Below are 21688 nucleotides of genomic sequence, written 5' to 3'. Positions count from 1 at the left end.
ACTTTTAGGAAGGAAAAAAATCCACTGTCATACATAGATTAAAATCTTGAATGTTTATGGTTTGTTTGTTGTTGAAAAATTTATGCATGAGAAACATCTCAGAGTTCTGAAACTGTCATTTGAGTTTTGGGTCGCTAACATAGTACAGTTGATCTTCTTATTTGTGATAGTTTTGTTCTATAATGTTATCACAGGCATTCAGTTAGCAGATACTGAACAATTGTTCTTAGGAGAACTCACAGAATAGATTCCTTCAAGCCCCTGGCCACAACATTTTGATCATCTTGTTAATATACAACCTTGTTTTATGTATGTCTCTGTTTAAAGACTATTTATTATATATAGTTGTCTCATTAACAGTGAACTCATAGCCAACAGCACTGTAACTCATACCTGAACAAAGCTTATCCAGTACACACATTTTCTCTGTAAGGAATATCAGAGCCTTCTTGTGCTTTGGAACGCCAGACAGCAGTTCATTGCTATGCTTGTGCTTTGAAACACCAGACAGTACTTCATCATGAACTGACAAAAACATCAACCACAAAACTGTGGCCTCAGAAAGGACACTGTTTACATATGAAAGCTGAAACAAGAAGGCACGGTGTTGCCTTCTTTGACATTAGCTGGGAATGTACACATCTGGCTACTTACATTTTTTACTGCTTTGTGTATTTACTTTGCAAATGATCAAAAAATTGCTTCAAGTATTAATTTTGGTGTTACAAATAAATTTTAATGAGTATGCAAATTCCTAAAGATAGAATCCACAAATAATGAAGACTGACTGTATGTATTCAGTTCGTGAAAGGAAAACAACAGTATAGAAATTTATAGTTTATATGACATAGAATTAATTTCAAGTTAGAAGCATTCCTTATTACTCAGTTAGTTAAGTTTTCAGATTATGAGCAGTAAAGTTTTCAGATTCCTATTCCAGTTTTATGGATTTCTTGTTAGAGTAACTTTATATTTGGACTGTACAACTTTAGAAGTCTTTAGCATCATTGAGAAAAGTAAACAGGACTTTCACGTTAGTAAATAAAATAATTTCAATACAAGTTTTTCATTAATAATTTGGTTATTTTACACTAAGTTTTTCTGTTCTTTTCCAAGCAGTCTTAAGAATTTACTTCAGTGATCATTGTAATTCTTCCTTCCCACCCTTTATTCTAGTACGTATTTTTAAATTGCCACTTATGTGTAACTCTCTAGACGCAAACAATCATCTATTTTTAAATTGTAATCGTTTTTGTCAAATGATTTGTCAAGACTGGTACTTCAGTCTTTTAAAAACAGCTATTTCAGCTGGGCGCGGTGGCTCAAGCCTGTAGTCCCAGCACTTTGGGAGGCCGAGATGGGTGGATCACGAGGTCAAGAGATCGAGACCATCCTGGTTAACCCAGTGAAAGCCCGTCTCTACTAAAAAATACAAAAAACTAGCCGGGCGAGGTGGCGGGCACCTGTAGTCCCAGCTACTCGGGAAACTGAGGCAGGAGAATGTCGTAAACCCGGGAGGCGGAGCTTGCAGTGAGCTGAGATCTGGCCACTGCACTCTAGCCCGGGCGACAGAGCCAGACTCCGTCTCAAAAAAAAAAAAAAAAGCAGCTATTTCAAATTCTGTTAATGATTTTAGTTTTATTGTTCAGACAAAACCATTTAAGAAATAATATTTGGGGGCCGGGTGCTGTGGCTCACACCTGTAATCCCAGCACTTTGGGAGGCTGAGGCGTGCAGATCATGAGGTCAGGGGTTTGAGACCAGCCTGGCCAACATGGTGAAACCCCATCTCTACTAATAATACAAAAAAATCAGCCAGGCGTGGTGGCGCGCACCTGTAATCCCAGCTACTCAGGAGGCTGAGGCGGGAGAATCGCTTGAACTGGGGAGGCAGAGATTGCAGTGAGCTGAGGTTGCACCATTGCACTTCAGCCTGGGTGACAGAGTGAGACTCCATCTAAAAATAAAAAATAAAAAAAAAAGAATTTTGGGGAGCCCATAACTTCCTTGGTTTAGTTTCTCTGCTTAATTGTTGGAGGTAATCTTATAAGAACCGGAAAACTGTTTAAAAAGTACTATTACATTTCTTAGAAGAAAGCAACATGTATAATTATTTTATTAAATAGGTAAGACTTGCAGTCTATCAGGTTCTTGGTATGATATTTTTTAGAGCATTTGCTGCTGTTATTATTGAAGTGGAAATATTTAAAAAGCACAAAGTATGGAAATACAAGAAATGGACTTTATTTGAAACTTACAGTATATAAGAAGTATGTGCCAGCCATTAGGTAAATGTCCACTATGAATAAAAAGCATCCACAGTTACTGACTTCTAAGGACTTCCTTTTCCAGCACAATATTTGTTATATATTGCTACCTCAAGCACCAAATTCCCAAGGTGAAAGTTCAAATGGCCTAAACTTTAAGATTGCTTTGGAATTCTCTTGACTATGGAACATGTGTCAGTGGTTAAAAATGAGTTACTAGCATCTTCTCACAACTTAGAAACATATCAAATTACGCTATTTTAAACAAAGCTTTTCTCTAATTATATTCTTCCTTTACATCACTTGCGCATCTCCTCTTTTTAAACCTCCAAACCTCAAGAAAGAATAATCTATCTTTGTCTCTCTTACTCTCTTATCCTGTCTTCTCTACTCATATTTTGTCATTTGCCTTCATTGTTTTCCAAAAATGTCCTGTTGAAGTCCTCAAGTCCAATGATACCGGGCTTCATTATCCTGTTTATATTATTTGACACAACTCATTATTCCTTTATTCTTAAAACTGTCTTATTTGATTTCTGTCTCTTGATTGTTGCTTTACTTATCTCATTACATTTTCTGGCTCATCCTCTTTTTTTTTTTTTTTAAATGTATGTGTTTTATGAGGATCTGTCTGGGATCAACTTCTTCACTTACTCAGTCTTTTTTGGCCGTCTCATCATCTGTGTAAGTGACTATTACATCAGCAACCTGAGTTATTTTCAAGACTCAGGTCCTACTTCAAATGCTAAACAGAAATTTTATACTTTCATGTTCTATGAATATAATCTTGAGATAAATTTATAATATTTCCCAGATCTATTCTTTCTTGACATGTAGAGCCTATATGTTAAATAAATCTGAATGACATTTCTTATACCTAAAAGCATGGTTTATGTTTGACTCTTGGCTTGTCCTTGCACCTTGTTGCAAAGTACAGATAATTCTGTCCTTTGATATCCATTATATAATTTTTATTCATACTTTCTTGACCATTCTTATTGCTGCAATCATCATTAACTCTCACCAAGACTGTTGTGAATCTTTTTTATTGTTGATAAATTTCCGTAATTACAGTTATGATCATGTCATTCCTCTGTTTAAAAAATATTTAGGGGGTTTATACTTGTAAATATAACTGCACATATTTTACAGCCTGGTGTTTGAGTCCCTCTAATATTTTAACCCAAATATACACTTAAAAATCTTGTTCAGCACACTCTCCTTTACTTAACTTCATTTCGTGTAGCTGAACAGCTTTCTTTCTTTCATGTGCCTTGTACTTTGCTGCTTTTAATTTTCTCCTTACTCTCCCATTTCCACACATCCAACCTCACCCTTTCTTCAAGTCAGCACTCAGACACAACCTTCTTTACAAAACTTGCTCTGATTCTTTTAGCTGGAAGAAGTCTTTGATTTCCTATGAACTTTATCTGCAGTCCTCTGATACATACAAAACTATGCTTTGTGCTTTGCTACATGTACTTTATTTCTTGAGTTGAGGCTCTTTAAATGCAGTATTGTATCTGGGAGGCTGCTGTTATGTACTTGAACAGAAAGTACATTTGCAAAAATTTAATAAAACTATGAATTTTAACATAATAATTGCTTAGATATTTTAGAACTTGGAATTCAGTTCATGAAAAATTTACTCTGTACTTCTGTGTGCTGTACATTGTTCTAAGTTCTGGAAATACAAAGATGAGTAAGTCATGGTTGTAGCCCAAAGAAGCTAACAGTCTCTTAGGAGAACAGAAAATAGAGCTGTATCAATAATACAATGAGATACACAAAGTAATTGAACTATTTACATGGAATTAATGGTAGTTTTGAGGATACTTTGTACGAAAAAAGGCTACTAAAAGTGAATTTACTTAAGCTGCAGACTAAAATTAATTTCATAGTCAGTAGTGAATAAAAGCTTTGATTGGAACTTTATCTTGGGGGGGAACTTTGTAGTATTTGACACCATCTGTTTTTTTCCTTTGTTTAACGAATTATATACAGTATTTGCTTTTTTGAGGGTACATTTTTTTCAGATAAACTTGTATTACTCTATTCTTTACTTCCCATTTCACTTTTGTAGTACCAGTCAAAAGGATAATCATCTTTGCAGAAAAACATTTGAAGACTGCCTCAGTTCCCAGTAGTGCTTTTTATACTTATTTATTCACATGATTCTCTTGAAGTTCCTGTGTATGTGTCATCATTGCTGCCAGTTTTCTCTTCTTCAGTTATTGTTTGTGTTAGTGGAGTTGCCTGTGATTTCCCAGTTATCTAACATCACTTTGATGACTTTTTGAAAACCTGCTACTTGTGTGATGATTCAAGGGTTGACACTGCAGTTAACTTGTATTGTGTTGTTGCATCCTGAATGATTAGTCAGAGAGGGACAAAAACCTGTACTTGATTGGGATTTTAATGAATGGCCTGTTCATTTGTGAATACGCTTGTGATATGTGGATTTTTACTTACCCAGTTTGTAATTGGGTATTTTCATAATAAATAATTCTGTAACGGAGACTCTTCTCTGTGGGACTGAGGGCAGGGTGAGTTAACGTTAACTTTGTTTTGTTGAATACGAGGGTAGATAATTGTTTCTGTGAAAACTAGAGTGCTTTTTCCCCTTCCCTCCCCACAGCTAATTTTTATACGCCCCCCCCGCCAGATGGAGTCTTGCTCTGTCACCCAGGCTGGAGTGCAATGGTGCAGTCTCAGCTCACTGTAACCTCTGCCTCCTGGGTTCAAGCAATTCTCCTGCTTCAGCCTCCCAAATAGCTGGTATTAACAGGCACCTGCCACCACGCCCGGCTAATTTTTATATTTTCAGTAGAGACAGGGCTTCACCATGTTGGCCAGGCTGGTCTCAAACTCCTGACCTCAGGTGATCTACTTGCCTTGGCCTCCCAAAATGGGTCAGGTGTGAGCCACTGCGCCCGGCCTGTGTGTGTGTCTGTGTGTCTGTGTGTCTGTGTGTGTTTTAAACTTTAGGTTCAGGGGTACATGTACAGGTTTGTTATATAGGTAAATTGTTAAGTCACAGGGGTTTGGTGTACAGATTATTCATCACCCAGGTAATAAGCATAGTACCCAAAATGTAGTTTTTCCATCTTCACCCTCCTCCTACCCTCCACCCTCAAGAGGGCTTTGGTGTCTGTTGTTCTTTTCTTTGTGTTCGTGTGTACTCAATGTTTAGCTCCCACTTACTAGTGAGAACAGCAGTAGTTGGTTTTCTGTTCCTTTATTCGCTAAAGATAATGGCCTCCAGCTCCATCCGTGTTGCTGCAGAAAGCACATGTAGTATTCCATGGTGTATCTGTATCACAGTTTCTTTATCCAGTCTACTGTTGATGGACATTTAGATTGATTCTATGTCTTTGCTATTGTGAATAGGATTGCAGTGAACATATACATACATACGTGTACCTTCATGGTAGAAATGATTTATAGTCCTTTGGGTATATATACCCAGTAACGGGATTGCTATGTCAAATGGTAGTCCTGTTTTCAGTTCTTTGAGAAATCACCAAACTGGTTTCCACAATGGCTAAACTAATTTACATTCCCACCAGCAGTGTATTAGTGTTCCCCTTTCTCCACAGTCTTACCAGCATCTGTTATTTTTTGGCTTTCTATTAATAGGCATTCTGACTGGTATGAGATGGTATCTCATGGTTTTGATTTGCATTTCCCTAATGATTAATGATGTTGAACATTTTTTCATATGCTTGTTGGCTGTGTGTATATCTTCTTTTGAAAAGTGTCTGTTTATGTCCTCTGCCCACTTTTTAATGGAGTTGTTTGGTTTTTGTTTGTTAATTTATTTAAGTTTCTTATAGGTTCCGGATATTAGACTTTTGTTGGATGCATAGTTTGCAAAAATTTTCTCCCATTCTGTTGTTTTGTCTGTTTACTCTGTTGATGGTTTGTTTCTTTTGCTGTGCAGAAGCTCTTTAGTTTAGACTACTTCTCTAAAAGTAGATGTTTAGTATTTTGGTAAACTGAAATTTAAATGAAATGAAAGAAGATATATAAAATAAGGATTTAAAGATAAGGGCAAGATGTTATGACCAAGATTTTTGGGGAAGGTAAACAAATTAAATGATCATTCTGGATGAAGAAATTGTTACAACAGTAAGAAACACACCATACCGTATTTAACTGGTGGAGCATAAGGTGTAATCATGAAGGTCTTTGTAGGTCATATAGAAAAGTCTGAACTTTTCCCTATGCAGTAGTCTCCCCTATCTGTGGTTTTGCTTTTCCGGAGTAAGATATTTTAAGAGCAAGGGAGACCACATTCACATAACATTTATTATAGTATATTGTTATACTTGTTCTATCTTCTTATTAGTTATTGTTAATTTATTGCTGTGCCTAATTTATAAATTAAACTTTATCATAGGTATATATGTATAGAAAAACACATATATAGGATTTGGTGCTATCCTCAGTTTCAGGCATCCACTGTGGTCTTGGAATGTATCCTTCACTGATAAGGAGAAACTCCTGTCTTTCAGAAAAACTTCTGGTCATCTGTGTGCCAGGTTTTGTGTTAGGCTTAGAGAGGTAAAGATAATTCTTTTCTTCAAGGAACAAGTACCGATGGGTAAGACAAACGTTTAAACCAGTCATTTTAATACTTTATACTAAATGCTATGCTGGAGATAAGTACAGAATGCTAAGAGCACAGAGGTGGGTGCTGGATACAGATTACACACTGCTTTCTGTCTGATATATAAGCTGTCTTTAAGGGTAAGTAGGAGTTAGCTAGGAGAGTAGGGGTAGGTAGTTTAGGAGAGGGGTGTAATATGAGTTAAGCAGGCACATGGGTAATAATCAGCCTGGTTTAAGTAGAGAAGTCAAAGTAATTTGGTGTTTCTGAAATGGATTAGTAATTCTTACATTCAGAGTTGTGCTTTTTAATTCCTTATTAAAAGACAAGATCTTGCTATGTCTGTCTTAGCCTCCTGAGTAGTTGGGACTACAGGTGTGTACCACCATGCCCAGCTAGAGTTGTGCATTTTAATATGAATAGTTTTTTTCAGTGATAGAACTAAAATGTATAAATTGGACAGTTTTATCTTGCCCAGTAAATGAAAGAGATACGTATGAGATTGTGTTTAAACCTTAATTTTTGTATCTTACTTAAGTTAGGGCAGATTTATATTTATTAGTTTTTTTTCTGTTTTAAAGGTATGTTTGTTTTCTAACACATCTAACTGGTACTTATTAGGGTCCAGATGAATAGTGCAGCTTTGAAATGAACTTTAGTCACAACATCTCCCTCTTGTGAGCAGTTAAGCAATTATCGTAGATAAACTTGCTACTGTTAATTCTTTTCTTTACTTAAAATAGCAAATTTTATATCTGAAGTCGTTACTCTTTGCTGCCATTTGAATAATATCTGGAATAATTGTGTCTTTACAGGATGAATGCTATCAAGTAAGACAAGTGTTTGCCCAGAAACTTCACAAAGGCCTTTCCCGTTTACGGCTTCCACTTGAGTATATGGCAATCTGTGCCCTTTGTGCAAAAGATCCTGTAAAGGAGAGAAGAGCTCATGCTAGGCAATGTTTGGTGAAAAATATAAATGTAAGGCGGGAGTATTTGAAGCAACATGCAGCTGTTAGTGGTAAGCATATAAGAAAATGAAAAGGATACTTTTTCAGCCTACTAATTTCAGTTTTATAGAATACAACATGATATTACTGTTATTTATTATTTGTAATTGACACTCATTAAGATATTACCATTTTTCGATAACTGCTTTTCATTTAATATAAAAGTCATTTAAAAAATATAAATGCATAGTACTTAAATATCAGCCTTTATCTCTTTATGTAAAGGACTAAATGGCCAAGGAAAATAAACAATGACATTAGAGATACTTTTAACAGAATAGGAAAATTTGTACATTTATATAGATTGTCTAAACATTATCTTATTTTAGTTGAAAAAAAGTACAAGTCTTTGATCTTTGTTGTTTGTTCTCACCTGTAGCTGACATTAATATCAGGTGTTTGCGTGCCTACTTTTCATCTGCTCACTTTACCCCATTGAAGTTAGTTGGTGTGCCTCTTGACTTCTATGATTTGTTTAACAATCAGCATTAAAATCCATCCCGTTATCTCAGTTAGAAATCAGAGGCATTATTCATACCGTTTTTCCCTCCTCTCATCCGTGACCAAATTCTGTTAATTCTTTCTCCAAATGTCTTGAACGTTTATCTTCTACTCTCCTACCTTGCTATATTTTCACTTGGATTGTTGTATACATTGCCTCCCTGTAGTAATTGTTCCTGTGCCTCTGACCCACTGCCTGCTGTATCACATTGCTATCAAAATTATCCTTCTAAAACAGATTAGATCACATCAGTCCCTTACTTGAAATTTCTGTGGATTCTCTGTTGCTCGTAGGATAAAGTTGAAATACCTTATTGTAGTCCTTTATAGTTTGCTCTTAGCCTGAGTTTCAAGCTTTCTTTCTGCTCCCTGTTATGAACTCTGTGTTTCATTTACTTTCAATTACTTGAAATTTGTGTAACAGTCTTTTTTCTCTGTTGTCAACTCTCTCTGGAAATCGCCTCCCGTTTCCAGACAAACAATGAACAAAACCAAGGAACATGGTTGATACCTTTTGAATGCTTCAAAATACAGTTTTTTGGCTACCACATCACTGTGACCCTCTTTATTTTTCTTCCTTCCTTACGTTGGAAAATGTGAGGGTTCTGCAGTCACATCCCACCTCTGCCGTTTACCGGTCGTATTTTGGCAGATTACTTAATCATTCGTGCCCTAGTTTCCTTATTTGCAAAATTGATATAATTATACTGATTGCTTATGGTTGTTACGAGAATTTAAAAATTACATGCAGTGCCGGGCATAATATATGGCCCAAAGAAGTGCTCAGTATGTTAGGCATTCTTCTTTTGGTGCCCCTTTCACATTGAAGTGTAGCTTCCATCTCTGATTATGCTTTAGTGTGAACTCTTTACCTAGTCTTACTCATCTTTATATTTTTAGATCCTAATACAGGCCTGGAACATAGTAAACACTGAATAAATATTTGATAGAATTTAATTTTAATTTCACCAGATTTTGAACTGTGTTACTTTTTTCTTTCCACGTTGGCCTTGAAATGATGATGCTACATACAAACTATTCTCTGTAGATTTAGCAATAGAAATAAAGATTTAGCTTTATTGACACATATACACGAGGTTAAAACATCTAATTTATATTTTTATTTGGAAAATAGGAAATATAAATGGAAATTGTCCAGAATATGAGGCCCAGTCTGTGTGTACCCTTTATTAAACCAATTAGGTTTACCATTCTGACCTCTCTAACAGAATGTGCTTATCTCAGCCAACATTCAAAAATAACTGAATTTAAACTAAATAGCTGTTGAAACTCTTAAGTCTGTTCCTTTATTCTGTTCTTCTGTTACAAGTAGTATCAGCCTCTTGTTGTTCCATACTGACTCTGAAAAATACTAGATGTTGCTCATTTTGCTCAGCAGCTTACAAGCGAGTGTTAAGCATAGGGTCACTTCTAATAGGAAAAATAGATGTTTTGTCTCTCAGTCTTGAATATAGTTTGTTTGGGTCACTTTTTCCTTACATATTTTAAAACTGAAATATTTGTTTCTGTAGCCTCAGCCCATGGTGTGTTTAGTAGGCCGTTTCAGTATTGAACATGGTAGATGAATGAATAGACTGTTTATCGTGTACCTCAACACAGGGTATTTCAATATATTTTTCTTCAAGTCATTGTGGTAAACTGTTGGGATGCAGAAAATATAGTACGAAAGAAAGAATGTGTAAGATTTGGTTTTCTAACCTGGATATTTTTGTTTTTTTTGTTTTTTTCTTTTTCTTTTCTTTTTCTTTTTCTTTTTCTTTTTTTTTCTTTTTCAGAAAAATTATTGTCTCTTCTACCAGAATATGTTGTTCCATATACAATTCACCTTTTGGCACATGACCCAGATTATGTCAAAGTACAGGATATTGAACAACTTAAAGATGTTAAAGAGTAAGACTTTTTCCATCCCATTTTCATATTTTCTGAAAGTTATTTTTTTCTCCTTAATGCTGATGATTGGATCTCAACTGTAATTAGTTTATTGATGTATTTCATTTCTTAGGCGTTTAAGGTTCTTTATTTGCTCTCTTGTCTTTCTTTTTTCATACCATCTCTTTATATTACATTTTTAATGTAGTTTCCCAAAACTTAATCATAATTATTATAGTTATGTTTCTTTACCAGTCTGGTGTTCCTTTTCTATTGAAGTAATTCATTAAAATTTCCATTCCATTTCTTATCTTTTCCTTCTTCCTTCTGAAACTGTGTAGATTTTCATGTGAGGTCAGTTAATAATCTCTCTTTTATTCATGTAGTAAGCACATTTTTCTTTGCAATAACTATCTTCCTCTGTAAAAGGAGAATGGTCTAATTTAACAATGGGCCAAATTCATAACTGGGGAACTACTTCCACTTATTACTTAATTGGTAATTCTCTAACTAGAGTTTAAAATATTTGTAATTCTTTCAAAGATTATTGCTTAAAGACTGAAAACACTGTACGTGCCTAGATGGGGAATAGGAATATAGTGATATTTAGAGAAGTCTTTTTAAGACCAGCATAATTCTTTAAAAAAGCTTGAGACCCTAGTCCTCTTTCAGTTACAATAAAAGATTACCATTGGGATTTTTAATCAACTAATTTATGATGCCTTTAGTTTCCTGTTATATTAAAATAATTCTTAATGTCTTAATGTATGGAAATATTTCATAGTTAAATAATTTGAGAAGCTTCAGGAGAATAAAATCAAATTACTGATAAATTCTCATGGCAAAGGGAAAAATGCCCTTTTTTCCCACTGCAGTTTTCTTTTTTAAAAAATAAGAAATTAGTTTGGCTGGTCATGGTGGCTCATGCCTGTAGTCTCAGCACTTTGGGAGGCTGAGGTGGGTGGATCACTTGAGGTCAGGAGTTCCAGAACAGCGTGGGCAACATGGCAAAACCCCATCTCTACTAAAAATACAACAAAATTAGCCAGATGTGGTGGTGCGTGCCTGTAGTCCCAGCTACTTGGGAGGCTGAGGCAGGAGAACTGCTTGAACCTGGGCAGTGGAGGTTGGCATTGAGCCCAGATCGCGCCACTGCACTCCAGCCTGGGCAACAGAGTGAGACTCCGTCTCTATTTAAAAAAAAAAAAAAAAAAAATTAGTTATATCAAAATTAGTTCTATGTTAGAGTGATTAAAACTGTTGAAAACATCTAGCCACCCTTTCTGAGAACATTGGGTTTTTAAAAATAAATAAAACATCCTTTGGAATTTACTAGACATTTACGGTTGCATTTCTAAGTTGCCTCAGTGTAGCCATGTGTAGTCTCCGTTCTGTCAGGGAGCCACTTCAGAAGAACTTATCCTATACCTGAGTTCCTAAAGGTTATTTTTTTCTGTTCTAGTATAATACCTTGCTTCACATTTCTCTCTTTGTTTTCCCATTATTTTTCTCCTCTATGTATCAACTATAACTTTGCTCCTTTCTCTCTGTATAATACATAGGCAAAACACTTTTCATTTTTTATTGAATGGAGTTTTATGTAATTAACTTTAAAACTGAGCTACTGAAGCTTTCTTTTAATTTTTCCCTTTTTAAAAGCAAAGACAATGCTTATAGTTGTCTATTGTGACTTGTTCTCTCTATTAATGAATATTCTTAACTGTTTTTATATTTAATAAGGCAGTTATATTCTCTTGAAGAGTTCCCATCAGGACTGTAGTCAGTCTTGAGTATCTGAGGCCTCACTTGATCCATGGCCCCACTATTCCTTTGACAGTCTTTAACTCCCTGTCATAGCTGAGGGTTAAGATGACTTCATCCTTTCTGCCATTTGTGTTTTCTCTTTAACCTGCCTTCTTGGAAATCTAGTGAGATTATAAGAAGGGATCTTATAAGCTCATGTCTGCATTGTTGACCTGTTTATATGTTTGTGTGACATATTCTTTTTCCCTGCTGGTTTGTAACTGTTTCTTTCTTTTTTCTTCCTGGAGTTATATAATCTAGGTTCGTTATATTTATATTTAGAATTATTGTATCTATATTTAACAAAGGATTATTTTCTCCTATATTTCTTTTTTCTTTTTTTTTTTTTTTAGATGTCTTTGGTTTGTTCTGGAAATATTAATGGCTAAAAATGAAAATAACAGTCATGCATTTATCAGAAAGATGGTAGAAAATATTAAACAAACAAAAGATGCCCAAGGACCAGATGATGCAAAAATGAATGAAGTATGTAATTCTTTGTAAATAATTATGGTTCCATATTGATTTAAAAATTTAGGTGTAAGGTATGAAACTTTTGTAGTATTTATAGACAGCATCAAATAATTTTTTCTATTAGTAATTAGAATTACTGACATATAATTAGCAGTAATTTTATTGCAAGTAAATGAGCAAAACCAGTAGTGTAAGCTAAAATGCTTACACAGACTATTGCTTTCATTAGTTTACTATTCAGACTGGATTCATGTTCTGATATTATTGCTAGTTTGCTAGTTTATAGAGTCTAGATTGCCAGCTTAAGTATCTGTTTTTTAAAAATATACTATTGCAGAAACTGTACACCGTGTGTGATGTTGCCATGAATATCATCATGTCAAAGAGTACTACATACAGTTTGGAATCTCCTAAAGACCCAGTACTACCAGCTCGTTTCTTCACTCAACCTGACAAGGTAGTTGCTTTACAATTTGTTTGTGTAAGTTGAAATAAAATGTATTCTCAGCACTGGGTTGTAGAAAGATAGGAAGCATCATGGAAAGATTGCTATGAGTCTTAAGAATGTGATTTAAGATCAGAACCAGAATATGAGTCAAACTGGAGGACACACATAAGGTTCAGATATTAGGATGATCTGGTGTTTATGTTCGGTTTTAAGACAGTCTTAGAGCACAGGCAGAAATGTGATCAAAGCATGTGAATTTGTGAATTAATTAATGGCCTTGCTCAAAATGGGAAGGAGAGTGCTGATAGAGATACAGTCTGAAGTTAAAGCCCTTTATTGGGATTTGTAATTGGTATGAGGAAACAAGCAGAAAACGGGCACTGGAACATGCCTAAGACCCTGGGATACTACAAGAGTGTTACCAAACCACTCTCCAAAAAACTTGAGTGTGGTAAGAGATGTAAAAAATATTTCCCACAATCCCTCTTACTCCCTCATAATTTATTTAATTCCTCATAATTTAGCTGAACATATTGAGTAACAGAGTATGGAAATGACCACTATCCTCTTTCTGCTTTTAAAGCAAAGTGCCAGTTAAGACCTTACCAGGGTATAGAGATTTGGAACAGCCCTATAGGAGTGCTTAGTAGCTAAAAGGGCTGTCACGTTGAGGTGAGCAGAGTAATAGGAGTATGTATATGTGGTCTTTTCCTGAAGGGTGTTATTAAAGAAGCATGTGTTTTCTGATGCACTCTGAGAGCTCTAACATGTTAGATAGAGCTCAAATATGTTTTGTTAATATTAGAGTTAGCATGAGGTTGGTTTAAGCTTATTACAGTAATTAAAATCAGTGACTGAAATTTTGTGTTTCATATGATAATTTAGTTTAAATAAACTGCTGTTTGCTTTGTTGGCTTTTGAACCACCTCGTAGATAGTGTTTTAATATTCACTGACAACTTCTTTTTCTCTTGGTTGTAGAATTTCAGTAACACCAAAAATTATCTGCCTCCTGAAATGAAATCATTTTTCACTCCTGGAAAAGTATGTTTTGAGAATAATTTTAATTTTTATGTGGCAGCTTATTTTAGTGTGATTATTGGCAAAATTGTGTTATATTGTATTGCTTCAAAAATTTGTATTTTCAAGCTAGAAAAATATAAGTATTAACTGTCTTCCATTTACTAGTAAGAAATAATTATATTTACTAAATATATGCAAGCTGAAATACACAGACTTACTTTTTAGCTTGTAATTAAGTCCCAGGAGACCTGATTCTTAGACATCTTAGATTAATATCAAGATAAAAAATCTTAAAAAAAGCGTATTCTTACGTCTTTCCATGGCAAGGGTCTAATTATCTATTTTCATTATTGATTATTCATTTCATTTGTTCTCACTTTTTATGTAAGCCATTTTCTCCAAATAACTAAGAAATTCAACAGTTATGCTGTCTTTATAGTTTTTAATTTGTTCAAGTAATATTTAGTTTATACTTACTTTGCTTAAGGATAGACACATTTTTCATGATTTGTAAGTAAATACCTTGACAGAGATGTTATTTATGGTTCTTTACATGTAACTTTCTTTTGGCTTTAATCAAATAAAAAGATGTGCATTTCTCATTTCAGCCTAAAACAACCAATGTTCTAGGAGCTGTTAACAAGCCGCTTTCATCAGCAGGCAAACAGTCTCAGACCAAATCATCACGAATGGAAACTGTAAGCAATGCAAGCAGCAGCTCAAATCCAAGCTCTCCTGGAAGAATAAAGGGGAGGTAAGTGCAGAAGAAATGCCACAATTTACATTTAAGGATTCCAGCAAGGCTATGAGATTTGAAATAATATAATCCAAAATGTTTCATGTCAGTAAATGGAAAGTAATGTATTACTTACTTTTTCCATTTAACATTGGTAGTCACAAGTTCATACTTACTTGCTTTCTCATTTTGGATGGGTGCTCCATCTTAGCCTTTCATTGTTTAGTTTGTTGGGGATAATCTGTGTTAGTATACATAAACTAGTTTCCAACCTCAGTGTGTAGCAGTTCTAAAACTGTTACATTATGGTGTATCATACAATGGGATACATAGTCATTAAACATGATGAGGTCTGAGTTAGTATGGAAGAGTTTCCCCAATACATTATTGAGTGAAAAAGGCAAAAGTATATAAAACAGCATTATGGAATCTTTAAGTATTGAAAGATTTATGTTCACATTTGTTTTTATATGCATAGAAAGTTTTTTTGAAGAATATACAAAATCTTAACAGTGTTTATGTTAACCTAGTATAGAAGGGAGGTTATTTTATACTTTTTGGTATCATTTGAATATCTTTGTTTAGTACCATGTACATGTATGAACTTTTTTGTTTGTTTTAAAAGTGTGTTTTTGCTTTTTGGGTTTTTAAAATTCAACTTTTATTTTAGATACATTGGGTACATGTGCAGGTTTGTTACATGGGTATATTGCATCCAGGTAGTGAGTATAGTACCCAATAGGTAGTTTTTCAGCCCACATCCTCCTTTCTTCTGCTCCCCCAGTAGTCTGCATCGTCTGTTGTTCCATGTGTATGCCCATGTGTGCTCGATGTTCCCTCCCATTTATAAGCGAGAACATGTAGTATCTGTTTGCTGTTCCTGTGTTAATTTGCTCAGGACTATGGCCTCGTTGCTGTGAAGTACATGATTTCATCCTTTTTTATGTTTGTGTAGTATTCCATGGTATATATGAACTTCATTTTCTTTATCCAGTTCATTATTGATGGGCATCTAGGTTGATTCCATATCTTTGATATTGTGAATAGTGCTGCATTAAACAGATGAGTGCATGTTCCTTTTTGGTATAGCGATGTATTTGCGTTTGGGTATACAATCAGTAATGGGATTGCTAGATCAAATGGTAGTTCTGTTTTAGGTTCTTTGAGAAAGCTCCAAACTGTTTTCCACAGTGGCTGAACTAATTCACATTCCCACCAACAACCTATAAGTGTTCTATTTTCTCTTCTGCCTCACCAGCATCTATTGTTTTTTGACTTTTTAGTAATAGTCATTCTGACTGATGTGAGATGGTATCTCATTGTAGTTTTGATTTGCATTTCTCTGATAATTAGTGACGGTGAGCATTTTGTTATGGTTAGCCATTTGTCTTCTTTTGAGAAGTGTCTGTTCGTGTCCTTTGCTCATTAAAAAATGTTTTTAAAATGATTCTTGTTTTGAGAAAAATAAAAAGGAAAATTAATTCATCCTTTCACTGGTTTTAGCATAAGTGCTTAGGGCACCATTCGTTAGCACAGAGCATTATATAGGGCTAAACTGCCACTATTTATTGATTTTTGCCAAGTTATTATTAAAAGACTATACTGTCTTTTTCATTGTTGATAACCAATCAGTAAAGAAGGTAGGTGACATTCTAAAAATCTTACCACCACATTTCTTACAGTGAATAAAGTGTTGAATGATATGTAGTATGATAGAAATGAAAGAAATTGCATTTATAGCTTTTGTTTGCTCTAGATTCCTATATTAATGCATGTTAGTGGCTAATACCTAAGTGACCGTTTAGTTATATCAGTTGGACATTTTGTAGCAAGTGTCCTCATATTTAACATGACCAGAAACATTTCCATCAACTCATTTTCTAAATTACTGGTTTTTCTCCTTGAATTCCTCGTTATAATCAAAGATGATCTAATTCACTTAGTCATCTAGGCAAAAAGCCTCAAAATTGTGTTTGACTCTTCCCACCTCTATATTTGTTCAGTTGCTAAGTTTTGCTAACTTTTTTCTAAGCAATGTTTTGTACTTCTCTTTTTACTGTCATCATTTAGTTCATTTTCTTTCTTTAATTATTGTTGTATTTGACTAGTTTACTTCCTTATTCCTCTCAACTGTGTATGTTGTATCACTGCTAGATAATCCTTTAAAAATACTACTGTTGTGATGTTATTTCATTGCTCAGAGATCTCAATTGACTTACCTTGTTTACTTTTAAGACAAGTATAATTCCACCTTCTCCTTATCATCCATTTGTTACTTAACACAAAAGTGTCGTGATTTATATCTTTTCAATATAGTTTTCTTTAAACTTTCTTTCAACTTATGACCAATCTGTTTTGTTATTTTTTTTCTTCCAAATTCCATCTGTTTAGTGGGACTGTTTCCAGGGGAATGAAGTAGGTATATTTGAGAAACCTGTTTGGTTGGAGAGTAGGAATGAGGGAAAAATTGTGAGAGGAAGTTAAGAGGTAGCCTGATTATGTTTGGACTTTTGAACCATGGTAAGGAATCTGGATTTGATTTTAAGTGCAAGTGAAAGGTTTGCCAGAGAGTCTAGCAATCTAATTTGTGGTTTTGTTTTTTTTAAACTGCCTTCATGATTTGTGCAGAATGTACTATAGAGGAGCTAGAATTGAGGTAGAAAAACTAGTCAGGAGTCAGCGAATCATAATCTATGGCAGGGATGAAGAGGGAGGGAAGAAGATGGTAAATAGTCAAATTTCACATTTTTTTTTTTTAAAGAGTAGGCAAGTGCAGTAGTGAGAAGGAAGGAGTGAGTTAAAACAAGGAGTTTGATGTGTAACTAACTATGAACAATCAGTTGAGAAGAACTCACTACCTTTATACCACTATAAGATTTATTTAGGTGTTAGATGCAGATGATCTTTCTGATGGATTAGATGTGAACAGCTAGGGAAAGGGAGGATTTAAGGGTGTATCGTGGGCTTTTTACCCGAATAACTGGAGAGATGGTGGTACCGTTTACTGAGATATAGAAGCCTTGAGGAAGAACAGGCTCTGTTTGTATGTGTGTGTTTTGGGGAAGTGGGAATAAGAAGAGTGTTCAAATAACTGTTTAGGTTACATTAAAGATCAGGTGCCTATTAGAGTTTCAAGTGAAGTGTTGAGTAGACAATTGGATATGTGAGTTTAGAACTCAGTGCAGCTGGACCAGAGATTGAGATTTAGGGTTCAACAACGTATAAATAGTTTTAAAAACTAGATAAAGATGAGACCACCCAGGACAGAAGCCTGGACCTTTATATGAATGCCTACTCTATGTCTGGCGCTGATTTAAGTGCTTTGCATACATTGGTAAGTAAAATTGATTGACAAAAGATTCATGCTTACATTTTAACAGAGGAAGGTAGTCAGTAAGTAATAAATGTAATAATTATGGTGTGTTAGAGGGTGTTAAATGCTACAGAGAGAAGAAAAAATAGAGTAGGGTAAGGAACCGGGGCAGGTTGCAGTGTGTAGACCAAGCTAACCTGCCAACAAGAAAAGTTTTAATTGATTCTATGATCTGACTCCAAAATAGAATTTAGATTTTAAAAAGACAGAAAAAAACTAGATTTAAATTTTTGATTTTTTAAATTTCACTATATTGAATTAAATGAACTTCATTGCTTGTTGAGTTGGTATCAAATATGGTAGAAACTGGTTCATTTTTGAAAAGAATTAAATTTTTTCCCATAAATCTGTAAATCTATACTAGGAACAGAAAAAGCTTTTAAGGTTATTTGATTGTAATAACAATTACAAATATCTATATTAAAAGGCTTGATAGTTCTGAAATGGATCACAGTGAAAATGAAGATTACACAATGTCTTCACCTTTGCCGGGGAAAAAAAGTGACAAACGAGACGACTCTGATCTTGTAAGGGTGAGATATTTGCATTGATTTTATAATAATATTAATAATAATTTTACTTAGTAAATAGTAATGTTTACACTGAAACCAGTTAACATGACTAGCAAATTTACATTTTCATTTTATTTTAGTGGTTTTAATCACAAACCTGAGTTTATAATTATCCTCTATGTAATTTAAGTATATAGAATCTGTGCTCCTTATGAATATGATGAGTAATCTCAATTGTTCAGGTTTTTGGTATTAGACTTGCCAGTTGCATACTCAACTGCTTGGTTTTTGTATTGTTTTGTTTTCCTCATTTGCTTGGGGTTTTGTTGTTGTTGTGTTAACATGGGATATTTAGACTTAGCCTTAGAGAAGGGGAATGGAATGAGGATCCTTAAAGGTTCTTTCATTTAATTTATTTCTTGAGCCTTTTACTAATTAAGCTGCTATTAAAGGTAGAAAATGCTGTAGTTCTCAAGTTCTTGTTCAGTTTTTAAATCTTAATAGAAATAATAAAATGATAACTTGTATGATAGTTGTGTTATTTTAAGACAAATTTGCTGAAGTTTTAGTATAGACACAAAATACAGTTATGTCTTCTAACACAACTCTGGACTTAACTGGGTTCGTTTTGACTTTACAGTTCAGCTTCAGATCATTTTCTTAATAACTGATTAGGCTATCAGAATCAATTTTCTTAACTGTATGTAAATTATGGATACTTAGCTGGTAAACTTTATCAGAGTAAGTGATTTAGCCCAAATGAATTGTTGCTCCTGTTTCATTGTTACGACTTTTGATTATGGTTATCATAATAATAAAAGTTAAAATGTTTGAATCTACTTGATTAATAGAGGTGAGAGGTTATCCAAAAAATAATTACTTTTGCTTTCTCTAAAATATTACTGTCCATCTTGTCTTCCACTGGTCCAACATTACACATGCCAAGAAGTTTATTTTCATCTTTCTCCAGTAACTTATTTTGACAGAGTGTTTCTTTCTATTTAGAAAGAATTATTCTTTTTTTTTTTTGAGATGCAGTCTCACTTTGTCACCCAGGCTGGAGTGCAGTGGCGCGATCTGGGCTCACTGCAACCTCCGCCTCCCGGGTTCAGGTGATTCTCTCTCCTCGGCCTCTTGGTAGCTGGGACCACAGTTGTGTGCCAGCATGCATGGCCAGTTTTTGTATTTTTAAAGGTGGGCTTTCACCATGTTGGCCAGGCTGGTCGCAAACGCCTGACGTCAGGTGATCGACCCGCCTTGGCCTCCCGAAGTGCTGGGATTACAGGCTTGAGCCACACCACCCGGCCGAGAAAGAATTATCTAAAATTTTACTGAATTCTTACTATATTTACTGTAAGTTATGATGTTTATTGGTGCTTTAAAAATTCACATGAGCAAAATTAAGAATTGATCACTTAGTTTGAAAAGAGTCTTGTTATCTGGATTTACAGAAGAAAATCCTTGAATTGGACAAGGTATTATGTCTTCTTAGTTCTCACTTAGTGCAGAAATTCTTTTATTAGTGATGAGAGCTGGTCACCATGTTGAAAATGCTTTAAGCAGAGAGCTCATGATGTATTTCATTTGTTGGAAAAGTCAACTAGGCCACTCATACCCACACCCATAGTGTACTACACTTATACCCTTAGTGTTCCCATTCCCCAAAAGTTGGGAAACATGGTTTTTATTAATTCTTAATATTCTGTTACCCTATAAATTTTACATATACTTTTACCTTTTGGGATAGTACAGAGCAAAGTCTACTCTATTTTTCATAGAACAGTTTTGAATTTTTCAGCTCTTGAGATCTATTAGTGTGATTGCAATGGAGGCCTTTTGCTATTTGTTGTGGCATGGATAATGTGTAACGTTAGGTCCAGTTTTAGAGGTGCTAGGAGAATCTTATTAATAAGCTAGTTTTGACTGAAGTGCCCTCAGATGAGCATTATGAGACACAAATTGAATTTAAAGACCAGTGGATTATAATCAAAGAGCATGGTCTCATTTGCTTGTTACCAGGTTCACATTGAAATTTCACAGCAAAGGAATTATTTTCCATATACGTTTGTATTTAAATATTTAGCTTTATAAATAACATATTTTCCCTATCTTTTGCTTCTAACCTCAATTTTATACTCCCTCTATTCTTAAAACAGTGCAATGCAAAATGAAAAAGAAATGAGAAGTAGTGGTGTTTTAGGAAACTAGATTAGTATTCTCAAGAAAGTAGACATTAGGTTTTCTTTTTACCACCAACCTTTTCCAAAGCATAAAGGAAATCATCTTCCTTTTTAGATCTTTGGACATCAAAAAGAATTGTAACAATTAAAATAAGAAGTGACATTTTAAATTTAGTTCTGATTTAACATTTCTTTTGCCTTCTCGTCTTTGAGTAACAGTTAATTTTTAATTTGTGCACAAAACTCCAAATAAATAAAACAAACTAAATGCAGTCATGTATAGATCTTCCTGTCTCCTTAGAATATAAGGATAGCTTAATGTTACCAAATCTTTTAATATAATAATATATTAAATAAACCAAAGGGAAAACCAAAAACAAATAATTTCAGATCATGCCAAGAGGACATAAATAAAACTTAAAATCCATTCTTGACAAATATGAACTTTTAGTAAACTAGTACCAGAAGGATACATCTTTAATGTACTAAAAGTTTTATCTGTTTTAAATCAGTAGTCAATGCTATGCTTCCTAAAGGCAAAATACTCGAAGCATTCTTTTTAAAAATCAGGAACAAAACAAGCAACCTGCTGTCACCACTGTTTTTTAGAATTGCTCTAGAATGTTTGATGAATTGTTAGTTTTGTAATCTTAGAAAAATAAAACAAGCAATTGAAAATCTATCCCTACCTATGTATACATTTTTGTTTGTAACTAACATTACTGTGATAATTTTGCTTTGTATCAGATGTACATTTGGGGGGAAAGGGGTTATTTTCTTTATCACAAGAACCACTGCAACAACAAACTTTGATTGATTGATTGACAGATTCATAGATTTAAATATAACCTTAAAAAGAAA

The 21688-nt window shown here is 34.3% G+C and overlaps 1 protein-coding gene across 5 annotated transcripts in view; it reads left to right on the top strand.

Annotated features, from left to right (window-relative positions):
• Positions 1-21688, top strand: part of PDS5B (PDS5 cohesin associated factor B) — a 184404-nt gene that overhangs the window by 151978 nt on the left and 10738 nt on the right. For 3 of the 5 annotated variants that reach the window (XM_033235601.1, XM_033235579.1, XM_033235573.1), the window contains exons 25-31: positions 7695-7899; positions 10186-10300; positions 12436-12568; positions 12894-13013; positions 13985-14047; positions 14635-14780; positions 18563-18668. In XM_033235601.1, coding sequence (XP_033091492.1) covers positions 7695-7899; positions 10186-10300; positions 12436-12568; positions 12894-13013; positions 13985-14047; positions 14635-14780; positions 18563-18668 — 888 coding nt within the window. The remainder of the gene's footprint in view (positions 1-7694; positions 7900-10185; positions 10301-12435; positions 12569-12893; positions 13014-13984; positions 14048-14634; positions 14781-18562; positions 18669-21688) is intronic. The other 2 variants (XM_033235594.1, XM_033235585.1) reach the window with 1 other exon arrangement.

Source organism: Trachypithecus francoisi, unplaced genomic scaffold, assembly GCF_009764315.1.
Source record: "Trachypithecus francoisi isolate TF-2019V2 unplaced genomic scaffold, Tfra_2.0 Contig01461, whole genome shotgun sequence".
Classification (NCBI taxonomy): Eukaryota; Metazoa; Chordata; class Mammalia; order Primates; family Cercopithecidae; genus Trachypithecus; species Trachypithecus francoisi.
Note: the sequence above shows the minus strand (reverse complement) of the source record. Positions and strands in the feature narration are given on the sequence as shown.